We start from the raw sequence: 18,498 nt of genomic DNA on the forward strand, positions 1-18,498 counted from the left end.
GGTGTGACAATGGTATTGCAGTTAAATAGAATACATTTTTATGACTGGATAAAATGACATGATATCTCCAACTTTGAAATGATTCAGTAAAAAGTGTGTGTGTGTGTGTGTGTGTGTGTGTGTGTGTGTGTGTGGAGAGAGAGAGAGAGATTAGGCAAATATATCAAAATGTTAACAAACGGTGACTCTAGATAGAGGGTATAAAGGTATTTATGGTGTTCTTTTTGCAACTGTTCTATGGGTTTGGAATTTTTCAAACTAAAAAGTTGAGAAAAATGGAAATGTAAAACTAAAGAATTCTATAATGTTAAAAAAGACAGTAGTATAACTTATAACTAAGGACATAAAATGCATTTTCCTCCAATGTTTTTTAGGGTGACTATAATCTGTCAATTATATATTTACAAGCCATTGTTTCTACTGAGCAGGAATTGTCTGCTCTCTATATAACTTACACTTCAGTATTATGTAATACATTCACAAGCATTCAGACTTCTAGAAACTCCCCACCTACACAAAACTTCATATTCTCCTAAAGGACTTAAACTAGTACTGATTTTATTTACACAGATGTTTAAAGCAAATATTCCAAGTGAATTTTAAAGAGTGTTTGAATCTATATTTACATGTAGGAGTTACTTAATCTCCTTAAGTAATGAATTAGTTGACTGAAGTTGACTTGCTATTTGAAATGTAATGTGCAATTTTGCTTAACTTGCTGAGTCATTTAAGGGATGCAAACAACTACTTTGGAAAATCGAATTCTGAATAAACAGAACAAAATGATCTATTGGCAGACCTTTCTTTAGAAACACACATACACATACAAACAGCACCTTTTAACTGCCACACAGTTAATTTACGCATGCAATGATGAACAGAACTGCTCAAATTCTCCTATGTTCAACCTTTGATTCAAGTCACGTTCTGAAAAACTAAAGTACAAGAAAACTGGACAGCCTTCAAAGTCAATAAACTGTTTAATCTGTAGCATTCTCTCGGGAGCTAGCAAAAAAATATCCTCTTTCCAGTCCTGTTACAGGACCTGTTCAGCTAACTTCTCTAAATCTCACTATTTCCAGCTGTAAAATGAAGGAATTCTGACATGATCTCAAAAGGATTATAGAGAAGATAGTCCATTTTACCTATGTATATTAAATTCAAGAATAAAAGAGTGAACACAAAGCTTTCCAGGTATATAAACAATCCCAAGGCATTAGACAAAGTTACCCAAATAGCAAATACCTTATATATACCAATAGTTAATTTTCCTATGAATATTTTGTAACCTTTTACCCAAGGAAAATGTATCCAAATGAGGGTGAACAAGTTTTTATTTTTTAAATTCTCGCACTCAATCAAATAAAGCATAAATATTCATCACCTTAAAAAAAAAAAAACTTATAGTGTATGTCTACATGTATTATTCACTCAGTAAGTATTTACTCAGCAACTGATGGAAAAAAAGTAGTAAAAACTCAGAGAAGTTTTCCTTTCATGCCTCCTCCCTCCAGGTCCTAGGAATGCCTGAAAGAGGTACAATGTTTGTCCTCGTAGAGACTCAGGCTTCTGCTAAAGATGCTAAGGGCCACACCTGCCAGAGATCATACCTCATATTGGTGGCCAGGCAGGAACTAAAGTTAGGCCTCCAGACCTTTCCATTTCAGGGGTCCTTCCACTCTCTGGAAACCTCACTTTCCCATAAATCACTCACTGCAAAATTCTTGACTAGTGTTAATAAGTCAATGAGTCCTTGGGAGAAATGGATAGGTTGCTTTAGAAGAAAAAACTCTTGATTCAAACCATTTCACTTAGGAAAATCAGAAAATCTAAATCAGAAAATGCTCAGCAATTAGGAAACTAGCTAACTCAATTATATGAATTTTTAATTAAATTATCAAATTAATGAAGTACTGTTATATTATTTAATTCAACAACTATCTGCTGAATGCCTAATGCATGCGTCCCTGCCTTCATGGACCGTTCTCAGGAGGGAGACAAGGCACTAAACAGGTAAACATTCATCTACTGTTACCACTTGTAATTATTCAAAAGAAAAGTAAACTATGGTGCTTGTAAGAGACAAAAGGACCTATTTTAGATTGGCTAAAGAGGAAAAGCAACATTCAACTTGAACTATCAAAAAGATAAAGAGGGAGCAGGACAAAGAGAAAAGTATACAAGGCAGAGGGAACAGTAAAGCAAAGGTCCTGAGGTAGTAAAGGGCTTGGAAGATTACAGAAACTACCTGCCAGTGGAAAGTGTGTGTGTTTAGGGGTGGGGACAGTAGCACAAGAGAGGGTTGGTGAATAGGCGAGGTTATACAGGGTCATATAGGTCCTAGTAAGGAATGTGGATTTCCTCTTAGTACAACAGAAAGTGAACAGTTTTAATAGGGGATGTGTTGATCCAATTAATATTTTGAGATTACTCTGTCTGCTGACTGGAAAACAGAAGAGGGGGGGACAAGAGTGGAAGCCAAAGGCTACTAATCTAGACCAGAGATGACAGACTACATTTAGCTATGGAGATGGTGAAAAGTAACTGTATACAAAATATACTGAAGGTGGAGATGACAGGTCTCACTGATGGACTAGATTTAGGGGTGAGGAAGGAGGGCTTGATTTCTGGACTAAGCAATTGGATGGATGATGAGAGAAAGGGTTAGAAATACACTTTTGGGAGTCATCAGCATATAAACGGGTAAAATGACCAAGGGGAGGGTGTGAAGAGAAAGAGGTCCTGGGACTGAGCCGTAAGATACCGCAACATTTAAGCCAAGCAAGGGAGGAAGGATAAACCAGGAAAGGAGACTGAGAAGCAGTCCTTGATGTAGCAGAAAATGCAGACAGCATGTTGCAAGGCCCAAGTTTCTAGAGTTTTTCATTTTGTTTTGTTTTTCAAGTACAATTGACAGTTTCTGTATCAACTGCTGCTAAGAGATCAAGAAGATTGAGGACAGAAAATCAACCTTTGAATTTGACAAGATGGAGGGCTCAGATAATCATCACAAAACCATTTCTATAGATTGGTGTGGATAAAAGCCCAACAGACTGAGAATGAGGGAATAAAAACACTTCTAAGAATGAGGGTGTAAAAACACTTCTAAGCAGTTTTGTTCTGAGGGGAAGCAGAAATGGAGCAATAAGTGGGCAGGAATATGGGGACAAGGAATTTTTAAAGATGGATAAATTAAAGCGGGACTGTTTAATGACAGTGAATACTCTAGTAAAGAGGGGGAAATTGGAAATAGATTGGGCTACAGTAATATATCTGAATGTTTTTCAAGATGTAGATTAAGCCCCATTAATGAACTGCAAAATCAATTTAGTGGGTCAGCTTTCTTTTTTAATTTTTTTAAATGTTGGTATGTATTTTTGACAGAGAGAGAGAGAGACAGAGACAGAGCATGAGCAGGGGAGGGGTAGAGAGAGAGGGAGACACAGAATCTGACGCAGGCTCCAGGCTCTGAGCTGTCAGCACAGAGCCCGACGCGGGGCTCAAACTCACAGACTGTGAGATCATGACCTGAGCTGAAGTCAGATACCCAACCGACTGAGCCACCCAGGTGCCCCATCATTCTTTTTTAATAAGAAACAATATAACAGTGTACTGAATACAGTAAAAGTATTATTTCACGAAGCTTTCATTTGTTACATATATATAATTGTGGTTACTAAAAATCTGAAAAATAGTAGTATACATGACCATTAAACATGAAGCAAAACAACACAAAGGAAAATGTGAGTATTAAATAATCAATGCCAAAGAGAACACGATATGGGTATGCCTACAAGTTAATGTGAACCATGGAAAAACCCACATGCGGAGCAGCAGCAAAAACTTCATCTGCACGCAGCACAACAAGCAAACATCATACACACGAAGAAGTTTCTGAGGTCCCAGTCCTAGTAGCTCCAGTACTTCCTTCTTCCCAGAAAACCCGCCCCTTCCCTTGCAAGGCGAACTGCTGGCCAAACTCGGAGGCCTTCTTCCCAGTTAGGGCTCTCCAAGGTAAGCCCCAAACTCTAATCCAGCACTTCTCCATCTCTCCTGCAGGTACCCCCAGGGCGGACTCAGGGCTTTACACCGTCTAAGTCCCCGCCGGAACACCGGGCTGAGCTCCCCACTGGGAACCAGGTCACGCTAGGATATGAACGATGGAGGAAGCAGGCACACTGATAGACCGTCAGGCCAAGCCACGCTGGGCCCCGCGTCCCAAGCACAGGGTGGGAGTAGGGTCGAAGGTTCCGAGAGGCAGAGCGAGGGTCCCTTTCCTCCCCGCCTCCCGCCCCAAGCCTTCCCCAACCACCCCCCCCCCCCCACGCTCGTACAAGCCCGCGCCCTCGGCTCCCCTCGACCCAGCCGTCCCCAGCTGTGGACACTTGCGCGAGCCTGGGAACGCGCCCTGGATGACTTACACTTCCATGTCGACCCCGAGTTGTCGCCTCCGCCCGCCAGCACACACGCAGCCTCACGCTACGCCGCCACCGCTTCCGCCCTCCTCACAGCGCACCGGGTAGCCGGCTCCGCGCGCCGCGGGGCACGTCGGGATCGCCGCGCTGCATGCCGGGAACCTGGCGGACCGGGCCGGAGACCTCAATGCAGCCAGACTTCTGTGCACTTCATGTTGCGGGGCTTGAAACTGTTGAGGGACGCCTGGTGGAAGCGCAAGGCGGCTTTGTGCTGCTGGAAATGTTCTGTTTCATGATCCTGATGTTGGGTGTGGCGCCGTGTGTTCTGTTTCTGAAAATTCAGTGAGTTGTCCACTTTTGTGTATGTTGTAATTGAATAAAACGTCTTAAAAAGTGAAAAACCCTCAGCCTCCCTTCTCGTTATCACTCTTCTTGAGAGCTATTTGGCGCGCGCGCGCGCACACACACACACACACACACACACACAACTGTAAGGGTGCCTGGGTGGCTCAGTCCCTAAGCGTGGATTTTGGCTCTGGTGATGGTCTCACAGTTCCTGAGTTCGAGCTCTCTTTAGGCTCTCTGCTGCCAGCGCAGAGCCTGCTTGGATCCTCTGACCCCCTCTCCCTCTGCCCCTCCCCTACTAGCGCTCACTCGCACTCTCTCAAAAATAAAAAATAAACATTTTTTAAAAAGCTGTAAGGGTAAGACTCTGACCTTCCAGCCTTTCTAGGAATTTATCTAAAGGGACTTATCAGATGCTTGAAGAAAGGTGGTTTTGTAGTGATATTTTTTTCAGGGAGATAGCCTGAATATCCATCAATGAGGAATTGATATATCATGTTTCAGCCACCCAGTATTATATATACGACCATGAGAAATCATGTAGCATATTTGTTACGCTAGAGGAAATGCTTAAGATAGGGTTTTTAATTAAAAGATAGAAAATGATGTGGTGTTACTCTAATAATCTAAAGAAAAATGCACAGGGAAAAAATACCTAAGGGCACATGAGGTAGAGCCACCTAATGTACTATATTTTATGTCTTAAAAAAAAACAGACATAGAAGGTTCATTATCTTCTAAACTTTGGATATGTCTGAAATAGTTCTTAAAGACTCGAAGGAAATAGCCAAAATATTAACAATAGCAAGTGTCTTTAAATGATATGTCAATTGCAGGGTGGCTGGGTGGCTGTCAGTTAAGTGTCCAACTCTTGATTTCAGCTCAGGTCGTGATCACATGGTCTGTGGGATCAAGCCCCACGTTCAGCATTCAGCTCTGTGCTAACAGTGCAGAGCCTGCTTGGGATTCTCTCTCTGCTCCTCCCCTGCTTGCTCTCTCTCTGTCTCAAAAATAAATAAGCATAAAAAAAAAAAAGATATGTATGGGGCGCCTGGGTGGCTCTCAGTCGGTTAAGTGTCTGACTTTGGCACAGGTCATGATCTTGCTGTTTGTGAGTTCCAGCCCTGCATCAGCTGTGCTGACAGCTCAGAGCCTGGAGTCTGTTTCAGATTCTGTGTCTCCCTCTCTCTCTGCCCATCCCCTGTTCATGCTCTGTCTCTATCTCTCAAACATTAAAAAAAAAATTTTTTAATGAGATGTCAATTGCTAATTTTTTCTGCTTCTTTTATAGTTGTATCAGTTATCATTTGCTAAATTCATTCTCTTTGCAAGGCACTTACTAAGCACTTTGTTATTCCATTACATTAACAGTTAATGGTGCAAGCTTTGCAGTCAGATGGCCTGTGATTCTGTTTGCCTCCATCACTTTCTTAGAGGCTGTTGGACCTTGGGAGATTACTTAACCTCTCCTAACCCCAGTTCCCTCTTATGTAAATCATAGGTCTGTTTGGTAATCTTTATAAAGTACCTGACACATAGTAAGTGCTCAGCAAATATTAATTACTGTGACAATACAACTATGACACTCTGGGGTAATTCTTTTGTTATTCAAATTTTAATATTGAGGAAACTGAGGCAGGCTTGAAGACATTATGATTTACCCAAGATCAGTCATCTAGGAACTTGTCCACTAGGGATTCAAATTCAGGCCATCTGAACAACTGTAGGAGGTGTATTAAATTGTTAATAGTGACTGATGATTGGTTAATAGAATGTGTTATGGCAAAAAAGGAATTGAGTACTGATACCTGCTACAACATGGATGGCCCTCAAAAACATGCCAAGTGAAGAAGCCAGACACAAAAGACCACATTCTATATGATTCCATTTATATGAAATGTCCAGGATGGCAAATCTATACAGACAGTGAGTAGATTAGTGGTTGCTTAGGGATGGGGAGTGACAGCTAATGGACACTGAACTTTCCAATTTTAGTATATGTGCTACCAAAGCAAGCACATGGACACTGAATTTCTTCTGGGGGAAATAAAAATTTCCCAAAACTATGTTGTTATGGTTGTCCATCCCTGTGAATATATCAAAAAACACTGCATATACAATTTTAAATAAGCAAATTGTATGGTATCTGAATTTTGTATTCAATGAAGCTGTCAAAAAAGTGTTTTACTGGTATTTGCCTATGGGGGTTAGTTTGGAAGAGAAATAAGAGGAATTTTTAGCATTTAACTTTACACACTCAGAACTTCAAAAATGTTTTTCAATGCACATGTTATTTTCAAATTATAAAAAATATTATTTTAGGGCACCTGGGTGGCTCAGTCGGTTAAGCATCCGACTTCAGCTCAGGTCATGATCTCACAGTCTGTGAGGTCAAGCCCCGCATTGGGCTCTGTGCTGACAGCTCAGAGCCTGGAGCTTGCTTCAGATTCTGTGTCTCCTCTCTCTCTGCCCCTCCCCTGCTCATGCTCTGTCTCTCTCTGTCTCAAAAATATATTAAAAAATTAAAAATTTTTTTAAATATTATTTTAAAAACAACTAATTTACTTTAAAAAATCAGCAGGTAAGTAAATGCCACCCTAGACCCAGCTGGTCTTATTTGTATAGAGGGTCCCCTGTAACTTCTTTAAGGCCAGTGGGCCCCACAAAGCAGCACTAACGATGCTTGCTGTGTATTCACTTAGCAAATATGTAGCGATGGCCCATTTAGTGGTGATGATACAAATATGAATAATCCACACCTCCCGCCCTGGCCAGCTGACAGCCTCGTTGGGGAACCAGCTCTGGACATCAACAACTATAATACACAGTGTTTAGACGCGATGAAGCAGAGGAGAGAATGACTAATGAGGTGAAGAGGCGTCTCAAAGCCAGGAGTGTTTGAGCTGGTTGTGGGAAGGAGTACCCAAAGCCAAGGCTTCAGGGATGGGCTCCCACAGAAGAGGGGTCAGTACCTCTGAGGGCCCCATGATAAAATAGCTAAGCTCCAGGTTCTCCAAGGGAAGCCACCCTAAGACTTCGAGGACCATATGGAGTCACTCTGCCTATTCTCTAAGGGCAGCCAAGTAATCAGGAGTGAGGCCCTTTCTCCCAAGGGAAGGCTGCCCAAAAGGACCTTGTGCAATGAAATAATCCAGCCAACAAAGCTGGGCTAGTCAATGACTGAAACTCCTCCCTAGCCTGTCCCCACTCAGGGCCTCCCTGTAGCTCTCCTAACTTGAGACTGCATAAGGAGTCTCATTCTTCGCTACCCAAAGTATAAAAACCTAGAAAATGGCTTTTTTTTTTTCTTAACAGCTGGCTTTTTAGGAAGGACCATGTACTATATACAAAGGCCCAGAGCATGAGCAAGCCCTGTGGGTCTTCCATGGGGAAATGTCCTGTTGAACACAGAGCTGTTAGGTCTAGAGCTCAGAAGGAAACTGGCAAAAACTTTTGAAGGTGTAAGTAGTTCAGGTTGAAGTCTTTGAGGTTAAGTCACCCAGGGAGAGTCCAGAATAGTAAGACTTACTTGGTGCTTACCAGGTGCCACCAAGTTGATCTCAGCTCTTCACAGGGGTGTGCTAATTAATCCCCTCAAGATTCCATGAGGATGTGTGCGTTAGTATGCTCTCATTTACTTCCCTCAGGAATTCTCAGACTTAAGTACAATGATCAGCCCATTTCACACAGAGGAAAGTGAAGCTCAGAAACAAGTTACAACGTGTCAAAGCCAGGGTGCTCCCTCTTCTCTGGCCAACTCCCAACACCCATGTGCACCGGCACTACCCCAACTTTACCTCTCAGTTTTAGGACCTGCAACAACTGGGATGCCTCCCTGTTCTGCGCTAGATACTTTAGATGCACCAAAGTGGAAAGTGTAGGGGAGAGAGGCCAGGCGAAACTTTCATTCTTCTGAGGCAAATCCCATGCAGTATTCAGTCCTCTGCTGAAATGGCTGTTGTCCATTGTCTGAACAGTCCTGGACCCTCAAGCTGGCAATGAGGATGAACACAGAAGGTTTGCCTATGGTCAAGGCCTTGAAGGAAACACTGACAAAGCCCAGTGAGGTTGTGATCATTTTTAGCATCTCCGGAGCAGGAATTGTAGACCCGTGGTGACTTCTAATCATGGGTTGTATTCCTGGGGACCCACAGGAATAAGGCAGTCATGTGTGGTAGTTATAGATGTGGGCTCTGTGGCCACCCAGACTGAGTTAAATCCAGTACCTACCTTACAGAGTTGTTGTGTTTAGAATAGCATCTGGCAAATGGCAAGCGTGAAAAAAAATGTTATCTATTATCTCCCAAAAATCCAAAGCAAGGAAATAAGATTTTGAATGAAGAAAGCTTTAAGTATATGATGATGTATGGATGTCATCTACTTCCCCTTATTGTGGATATACTGTCCACCTTCTTGGAAAAGTCATGAAGCTTTTCACTACCCACCTTACCTTGGAACAGTTGACATGAGTAGAGTTAAAGGCTTCTAGTGAGTAAGAAAATGAGTAACATGGCAGTGCACGATTTGGAGGGTGGGCCAGCCCCATTCGAGGGCATTTTCCTGGAGTCTCTCCTTATGCTAGGCAGAATAATGGTCCCCCAAAGATGCCCCAACCCTAATCCTCTAGAACCTGAAGATATGTTACCACATACGCCCAAACGAACTTTACAGATGTGATCAAGGTTATAGATCTTACGATGGGAAGACTATCCAGAATCATTTGGATGGGCCCAACCTAAGCACATGGGTCCCTTTAAAGAGGAGAATCTTTCCCAGTTGACAGAGTTAGAGGAAGGTGTAACGATGGAAAAAGAGTCCGAGAGATGCAACTTTCCTGGTTTTGAAGCTGGAGGAAGGGGCCATGAGCCAAGGAATATAGGTTGCCTCTAGAAACCAGAAAAGGCAAGGAAACAGATTCTCCACTAAGCCTCCAGAAGGGACTGAAGCCCTGCCAACACCTTAATTTTAACCCAGTAAGAGCCACGTGAGGCTTCTAACCTATAGAAATATGAGATAATAAACCTGTGGGAGATGTGTGGGCATTTGTTATAGCAGCAATGAAAAACGAATAAACTCCCATACAATTCCTTTATTCTATGCAGACTGTCTTGCTTATTCACTGTCCCCAATCCCAAAAATCCCTCAAGCGACTCCTAGATAGATCCAGGTGTCTCACGGTATCATGTGTGTGCACATGCACACACACACGTGACCACAGGCAGAGCTCTGGGACCCTCTCTTATGGCTGCCACTGAACTTGTTGCAGTGATGGCAGCAGAGCAAGGTGCAATTGTCCCCAGGTGCTGAGGCTTGGCCTCCTACCTGACACCATTGCTGCAGATGTTTTAGGCTACTTTAGTTTATTTTCATTCCCTGGATGCTGGAGTCTGTGGGGCCAGGTGCAGGGACAGTCAGCATGTAAGGCATATTTAAGAGTCTCTTATGTTCTGCCCTCCTCCCTGCTTTTATATTATTTTTCCTCCCCTTTTCCTATGTCCATCTGTTTTGTATCTTAAGTTCCACATATAAGTGAGGTCATATGTCATATAATATTTGTCTTTCTCTAATTTCACTTAGCATTATACACTCTAGTTCCATCCACACTGTTGCAAATGGCAAGATTTCATTCTTTTTGATTGCCAAGTAATACTCCATATATACTCCATACTCCATATATCTGGTATATATATACCAGAACAAACCGAGGGTCGCTGGAGGAGTTGTGGGTGGGGGGATGGGCTAAATGGACAAGGGGCATTAAGAAGGTCACTTGTTGGGATGAGCCCTGGGTGTTATACATAGGGGATGGATTCTACTCCCAAAATCATTATTGCTCTATATGCTAACTTTGATGTAAGTTTCATTAATGAATGAATGCATGATGAATGAATTAATTTTAATTTTTTTTAACATTTACTTATTTTTGAAAGACAGAGAGAGGCAGAGCATGAGCAGGAGAAGGGGAGAGAGAGAGACAGACAGAATCTGAAGGAGGTTCCAGGCTCTGAGCTGTTTGTTAGCACAGAGCCCGACATGGGCCTCGAACTCAGGAACCACAAGACCATGACCTGAGCCGAAGTCAGATACTCAACCGACTGAGCCACCCGGGAGCCCCTGAATTAATTAATTTTATTATTTATTTATTTATTTATTTAAAACAACATAGGGGCGCAGGTGTTCCCTTTGTTGTTTTTTAATTTATTTTTAATGTTTATTTATTTTTGAGACAGAGACCGAGCATGAGTGGGGGAGGGTCAGAGAGAGAGGGAGACACAGAATCTGACGCAGGCTCCAGGCTCTGAGCTGTCAGCACAGAGCCAGACGCGGGGCTCGAACTCACAGACCGTGAGATCTTGACCTGAGCCGAAGTCGGAAGCTTAACCGACTGAGCCACCCAGGTGCCCCTTAATTAATTTTAAAAAATAATGTAACACATAGTTCTCTGCCTTTCAACCAAGCCAGAGCCTTCACTCTGCACTCTTGGTAGGGAATGTTTTTCTGGAGGCTCCTTGGTGTCAGTGAGCCCCCATTCCCAGCCCAGGCAACCTAAGCCTGAGACCTGGGCTTACATAGTTCTCTAAAACTTATACAGTTCTCTGAAAAGTGCTGGTATTTAGTAAGTACTACATAAGAGAGCTTATGAACAAATATCCCACATATTTTCTATCTTTTGTCTAGTGTGATTTACATAGCATAGGGATTAGGAACACAGATGCTAGGGGCAACTGGGTGGCTCAGTCAGTTGAGCATCCCACCTTAGCTCAGGTCATGATCTCATGGTTTGTGAGTACAAGCCCTGCATTGGGCTCACTACTGTCAGCGTGGAGCCAGCTTCAGATCCTCTCCCTCTCTCTCTCCCCTTCCCCCACTCACACTCTCTCAAAAATAAATTTTAGGGGCGCCTGGGTGGCGCAGTCGGTTAAGCGTCCGACTTCAGCCAGGTCACGATCTCGCGGTCCTTGAGTTCGAGCCCCGCGTCAGGCTCTGGGCTGATGGCTCGGAGCCTGGAGCCTGTTTCCGATTCTGTGTCTCCCTCTGCCTCTGCCCCTCCCCCGTTCATGCTCTGTCTCTCTCTGTCCCAAAGATAAATAAACGTTGAAAAAAAAAATTAAAAAAATAAATAAATAAATAAAATAAATTTTAAAAATTTGGAGAAAAAAAAAAAAAGAACACAGATTCTAGGGTCAGACTGCTGGCCTTAGTTTGGATTCCGTCTGCCCCACCTAGTAACTTTATGAGTTGGGGCAAGTCACTTAATCTTCTAAGCATCTAATCCTCTAAATTTCCCTACGTGTAAAATAGCGATAATTGTGTTTACCTTCTAAGAAGATTAAATGTGATGATAAACATGCAGCGGTTTTAGAGCATGTCTGCAAATTGTTTGGACACTCTTCCTTCATGGGCTGGAGACTAATTCCCCCCACCTTGAATATGGCCTGGACTTGTGCCTCATTTGTAATGAATAGAAAGCAGTGGAAGGGGGGCACCTGGGTGGCTCAATGGTCAAGCATCCAACTCTTGATTTCGGCTCAGGTCCTGATCTCACAGTTCGTGAATTGGAGCCCCACATCAGGCTCTGTGCTGACAGTGCAGAGCCTGTTTGGGATTCTCTCTCCCTCTTTCTCTGCCCCCCTGTTCTCAAGCACATGTGCACTTTCTCTCCTTCTCTCTCAAAATAAATTAATTAAAAAAAAAAAAAGGCAGTGAAAGTGACACTACATGACTTTTGAGGCTGGGGCAGAAAAAGCTATGCAGCTCTCATCTGACTCTCTCTCAGGACGTGGGTTTTAAAGTCCTGAGTCACCCCATAAGAAGTGTATCTACCTTCACACCATTAGGCTGGAGGCACCACATGGAGAGATCATACAATTATACAAACTGTTGCAGTCCCCAGCCATTTGAATCGTCCCATCCCAGGCATCAGACTTGTAACTGATGAAGAAGTTTTTGAAATGACCCCAGGCCCATACAACTGTATGAGAAACCTTTAGCCAGAACCTCTTAGCTAAGCCCATTCAAACTCCAGAATGATCAAAAGTAATATCTATCACAGTTGTTGTTTTGTAATTTGGGATGTTTTGTTACACAGTGATAGATAACTGATATGCACATAAAGTACCTTGAAAGTGAAAAGCACTGAATAAATAGTTGTCCTAATTATTATTATTTCAAACTAGCATCATCCTGGCCCGCTAGGCCTTCCTTTATTAATAATGGCAACTACCATTCACTGAGTACTTAGCATAAATCAGGCATTATATGTATATGATTTCTTCTTCACTCAATGTTCAAGGCATGGGTATCATTATTCCCTTTTTACTGAACCTCCAAGAGGGTAAGTACTTACCTGAGGCTACACTCAAGGAGCATTGTGGCTTAGATTCAACCCTGGCTCCTCTGACTCTTAGAACCTGTCATAAAGTGTACTCCAGAATAGTTAACTGCCACTTGAGTCCTTCTAAAGTGCTGCCAGGAGTGAGTCCACCACCCAGGCCGGGCCACCAACAGCTGTCTCCATGAAGAGCTAGCGAGATTGGGCTCTTGTCAAGCCTCGCACCATTCTTTCAGGCGGTCTCCTGCATACTCAACACCAGGTATGTATGGTCGATCTTAATTCAGCAAATGAAGAGTACAGCAACCCACAGGCCTCAAGACTACTTGTGCAACTTTTGTATTCACCAAAGGGACTGGAAAAACAATTGATTGTCATTTAAGATTTAGTGGTGTTCCGGGCCACCTGGGTGGCTCACAGTTGAGTGTCACCCTCTTGGTTTCAGCTCAGATCATGATCTCATGATTTCCTCAGTTCAAGCCCCACGTTGGGCTCTGTGCTGGCAGTGCAGAGTCTCCTTGGGATTCTCTCTCTCTCTCTCTCTCTCCCCCTGCCTCTCCCTGTCTCTTTCAAAATAAATAAATAAACTTAAAAAAAAAAGATTTAGTTGTACTCCTATTGGTAAGTTCTTGTTAACTTGATCCCTCAGGTAATTAATTTCTGATGAATCAACATCTTGGCGTACCAATGCTATTGCTGTCCTGCACATAACATGAGCTTTGCGGCCAGACCGTTGGGGTTCAATTCCCAGCTCGGCCACTTCCTAGCTGGGTATTGTTGGGAAAGTCACCCAATCCCTCCCAGACACAGTATCCTCATCAGTAGAATGGGAGTAATTATAGCATAGGCCACAAGGGCTGGTTGTGAAGATTTAAGGAGATAACCAATATGTAAGGTGTTTAGCAAGTGCCTGGCACACAGAGCTATTAGCTCTCGTTGTTATTTGCTTATTGCCCTATTTATATAGAGAGAACACCTCAGCCTGCCTTTAAATTGTTTCCTTAACATTTTTTACTTTCCTCAGGCAGGAGTCTGTGCTTGGAATTTCCTAAGATGATGCTCAGGAGGCATGACGAAGTAAGAACCTCTCCCTTTCCTCCTTGTCTCTCTCTTCTCCTGGGAGTTCGGTTATTGTCAATAATAGCAATGACAACACATGTACTGAATGCTGATTATGTAGCTGTAAGATCCAGTCTTGAACTGTGTATATATCATTAACTCAGATTCTCGCAACAAATCATACAAGCTAGATATTTTTACTCATTTATTCATCGTTTTTTTCAATTAACAAATACTTACTGTGTTCCTTCAATGATCTAGGCACTTGGAATACATTAAAGCATAAGACAGACAGAAATCCCTGTTCACATTCTAGTGTGCAGGGACTACTGTAAATAAACAAACAGTAACAAAGGTAGCAAGTCAAAGAGTGATAAGTGCTGTGGAGAAAAATAAAGGTGAGAAGGCAGAGAAAGAACGAGAAGCAAATTTCTCCTTTAAACAAAGCAGTTAAGGGAAGTTCTCACTTTGTGAGAGGGTGATAGGTGGGCAGGGACATGAAGAAGGTGAGGAAGTGAGACATGGGGAGACTTGGGGCAACATTCCAGATAAGGGGAACAGCAGGGAGTATGAAGTATAAGGAAGCATAGAGCACAGAGGAACATGCCTGGATGTTTGAAGAACACAGGAAGCCAGTATGGCTGGAGTAGAGAGTGGCTGAGTGACAGGAGAGTCACAGGAGAGGAGGGTAGAGAGGTATAAGGAAGGAGGGAGCAGGGCAGGTCACTGAGTTCTAGGCCACTGGAAAGACACTGGCTTTCACTCAGTGAAATGCAGAGCCCTCGAATAATAGCTTTGAGCCGAGAAATGGCCTGATCTAGTTTAAATTATAAAAGGATCTCTCTGCCACCTGTGTTGAGAAGAGATCCTAGAAGACCAAGGGTGGAAGCAAGGACAAGAATGGGAAGGCAAAATATCATGGTGCATGGTGGCTCAGTCCAGGAAGAAGCAGTGGAGTAGGGAGAAACTATCAGATTCTGGATGTAATTCCAAATAGACCCAACAGGATTATATGGCTGGATTTGGGTAGGAGGAAAAACAGGGGTGAAGGATGACACCAAGGCTTTTGGTCTGAACAATCGGATGGTGTTGCCGTTCAACAGAATGATGACCACATTTGGAAGGAAGATCAGGGATTCAGTTTTGAACATATTGACTTTTAGATGTCTTTTAGGGGCGCCTGGGTGGCTCATTTGGTTAAGCGTCCAGCTCTTGACTTCAGCTGAGGTCATGGGTTTGATCCCCACGCTTCATGGGTTTGATCCCCACATCAGGCTCTGCACTGGCAGTGTGGAGCCTGATTGGGATTCTCTCTCCCTCTCTCTCTGCCCCTCCCCCACTCATGTGCTCTGTCTGTCTCTCAAAATAAATAAACTTTTAAAAAAATAGATGTCTTTTAAACACTAAAAAAAATCAGAAAGGCATTAGGATATAGAAGTTTTCCCTCCACTTAATAAGTAAATAATAATAATAAGTGCTTATCAATATGCTTATTAATGTTTAATTAATTAATCAATGCATAATTAATTGTGCTTATTATAATAATTAATTAATTATGGTAATTAATTAATTACACCCCAGTGGCTGAGCTGGGATTCAAACCAAGATAAGTCTGTCTCCACCATCCTTATCTTTTGTGTTAAATATCAGCCACAGGATTTTTGCTTTTGACCAAGATGGAGTCAGTTGGACCTGATTCACCGTCGCACATGAAACAACAACAAAAAAATTAAAAAGACAACATACACGAAACAAAGATTTTCAATGAAGGATGATGATTTTGGAAAGAGAGGAAATAAAAGAAGGGAGCCTTATAATCATCCAGGTTACTATTTGGAGAAAGTTCTCTGGACATGATGTGGGGAGGCAGAACTGAGGCAGAGTCTGGCAGACTCCCTGAGTTGCGAAGGCAACGTGGGGAGCCGAGAGAGACAGAAGCCTCTAGAGTTCATAAAACAGAGTAACGGAGAGAAGAGAACTACACAGAGGACTCCGAAGATACACAGAAGGTCCTCCTCAAGTATTCAGTGGGTTACTGAATCAATGCATGCATGTGAGGAAAGTATCTGAATATCGGGAAAGAACAATCCAAAAGGATTAAAGGAAACAATGCTTATTCATGACAGTCAGACTGGGAAAACTTATAATTCATTGAGTATTAAGGGAAGTCTTCTCTCATTAGCGGGAGATAATTAGCTCTAGACTGAGCATCGCTATTGACCTGTCTAACAACTAACGAAAGCAAAACCCAAAAGGATCAAACTGTTTCCAAGTTACCTAACTGCATCCCAGAGCAAAACTCAAAAAGATTTATAAGAATACAAAAATATCCACCACCTCACCAGATAAAGATCCAATGTTTAGCATTTGGTCAAAGACCACTAGATGTGAAAAGAAGCAAGAAAATGTGACCGATAATGAACAGATTAATAAATCAGAGAAAGACATTAAAACGTGTATTATAACTGTATTCCATATGCTCAAAAAGCTAAGTTGAGGACTTGAATGTGTTGCAGGATTTTTTTGCCACAAAACCCAGGATGCATGGTCTCACCACTTCAAAGAATGAAGAGGTAGACACAAACTGTGCAGCAGGCAAAAGTTTATCAGAGTTTAAGATTAGAAGGGAAGAATAGTAGAAAAGCTCTCTTTACAGAGAGGGGACATTCAAAAGTAAATGCCTGAGGACTACAGTCAAGGGTCCTTGTTTTATAAGGTTCTGGTTGATGTGGGAAACAAAGGCAGAAGGAAATGGCAGCTAAAATTCAATTTCCTTATAACCTGCAGCCCATTGGCAAATACTTAAGGCAGACAGAGGTTTCTCCAGGAACTCCCTGCTATCTTAATGCTAATGCCTTGCTAGAGGAAAAAACAACCTTAGCTTGACAATAACTAGGCCTTCAGAATCTTGTAAGTCTTCTTTAGCATATGAAAATCTCATTGGAGGGGCTCCTGGGTGACTCAGTAGGTTAAGCATCAGACTTCAGCTCAGGTCATGATCTGTTGGAGTTCGAACCCTGCATCTGACTCTGTGCTGACAGCCTGGAGCCTGCTTCGGATTCTGTGTCTCCCTCTCTTTGCTCTTCTCCCACTCATGCTCTCTCTCCCTCTCAAAAATAAATAAGCAGAAAAAAAATCTCATTGAAAACTTCACCTTGAGTTCCCCACCCCACCCCCACCCCCACTAACTCCATATAGATAACCAGTCTCTCCTCATGATCCTGGGGCAGCTCTTCCTGCCCATGGCTCCTGTCCTCATACTTTAATAAAATCACCTTTTTGCACCAAAGACATCTTCAAGGATTTTTTCTTGGCTGTTGACTCCATACCCCATGAACCTCACTATCACCCAAAAAAACCTCATCACTGGTCAGCCCTCCCCTGTCCTTTCCCCCTTGTTCCTTCTCAGGTTCTACCCTTATTGGCTTGATAACTCTGGGTCCCGGGTTGGCTCGTTTCCATTGTATGAGGGGTGGTCTATTGCCATACTTAGGTCTTTTATCAAATTCCAGAGGGGAAACCTAGGGGGAGTAGGTGGGGTCTGTTACATTCTTAAGAGAAACCTATGCCTGAGGGGGCTTGCTGTGGTCAGACACTCCCAGCATTGTTCCAAAATCGGTGTTTTTCCTCACTCAGGGACCTCAGGCCCTAATCTTTCCCTCTCTGCCTACTGAATCCTATCTTTTCCTATCATAAACAGACACTTCTCCAGAGATGATACAGAAGTGGCCAACAAGTAAAGCACCTGGGTGGCTCAGTCGGTTTGTTACAGCAAATACTTGGCGCCCAGGAAGGGGCAAGCGACAGTACTTAGGGAATCAGAAAAGACTGCTGCCTGCCCAGTGAGTCATCTCCAAAGGCTGAGCATCCCACTCAGGTTTTACTGATCTTTTATACATATGTGCTTCTGGGTGGGCGGGACTAGTATAGTCAAGCTTCTGGTTCCTGTCTGCTAGATGATGCAAGAGGCAAGCTAGATTGCAGAAGTCAAAGGCATGCAAAGCGAGTTTCTGGCCTTGGATATCTGGCTGGCCCTTTTTATTTGCATTCACCAGCTTTCCTTTTCAGGTTAAGTGTCCAACTTTGGCTCAGGTAATGTTCTCACAGTTTGTGAGTTTGAGCACCGTGTAGGGATCTGCTGACAGCTCAGAGCCTGGAGCCTATCTGGGATACTGTGTTTCCCCCTCTCTCTGCCTCTCCCCCACTCACGCTCTGTCTCTCTCTTTCAAAAAAATACTAAACATTATTTTTAAGAAAAGCCCAAACCAAACTTCTCGAGTTGAAAACTAAAATATTTGAGGGTTTTTTGTTTTGTTTTTTGTTTTGTTTTTTTTTGCTGCATCCACC

General features: G+C 42.8%; 1 protein-coding gene across 3 annotated transcripts in view; it reads right to left on the reverse strand.

Moving 5' to 3' along the window:
- CRCP (CGRP receptor component) overlaps positions 1-4,534 on the reverse strand; it is a 47,091-nt gene extending 42,557 nt beyond the window's left edge. For all 3 annotated transcript variants that reach the window (XM_047838722.1, XM_047838721.1, XM_047838720.1), the window contains exon 1: positions 4,422-4,534. Coding sequence is in view for 1 of the 3 variants with exons in the window: in XM_047838720.1 (XP_047694676.1) it covers positions 4,422-4,429 (8 nt within the window). In the remaining 2 variants the exon portion in view is untranslated. The remainder of the gene's footprint in view (positions 1-4,421) is intronic.
- Positions 4,535-18,498: the final 13,964 nt, after the last annotated feature.

This window comes from Prionailurus viverrinus, chromosome E3 (genome assembly GCF_022837055.1).
Source record: "Prionailurus viverrinus isolate Anna chromosome E3, UM_Priviv_1.0, whole genome shotgun sequence".
Taxonomy (NCBI): Eukaryota; Metazoa; Chordata; class Mammalia; order Carnivora; family Felidae; genus Prionailurus; species Prionailurus viverrinus.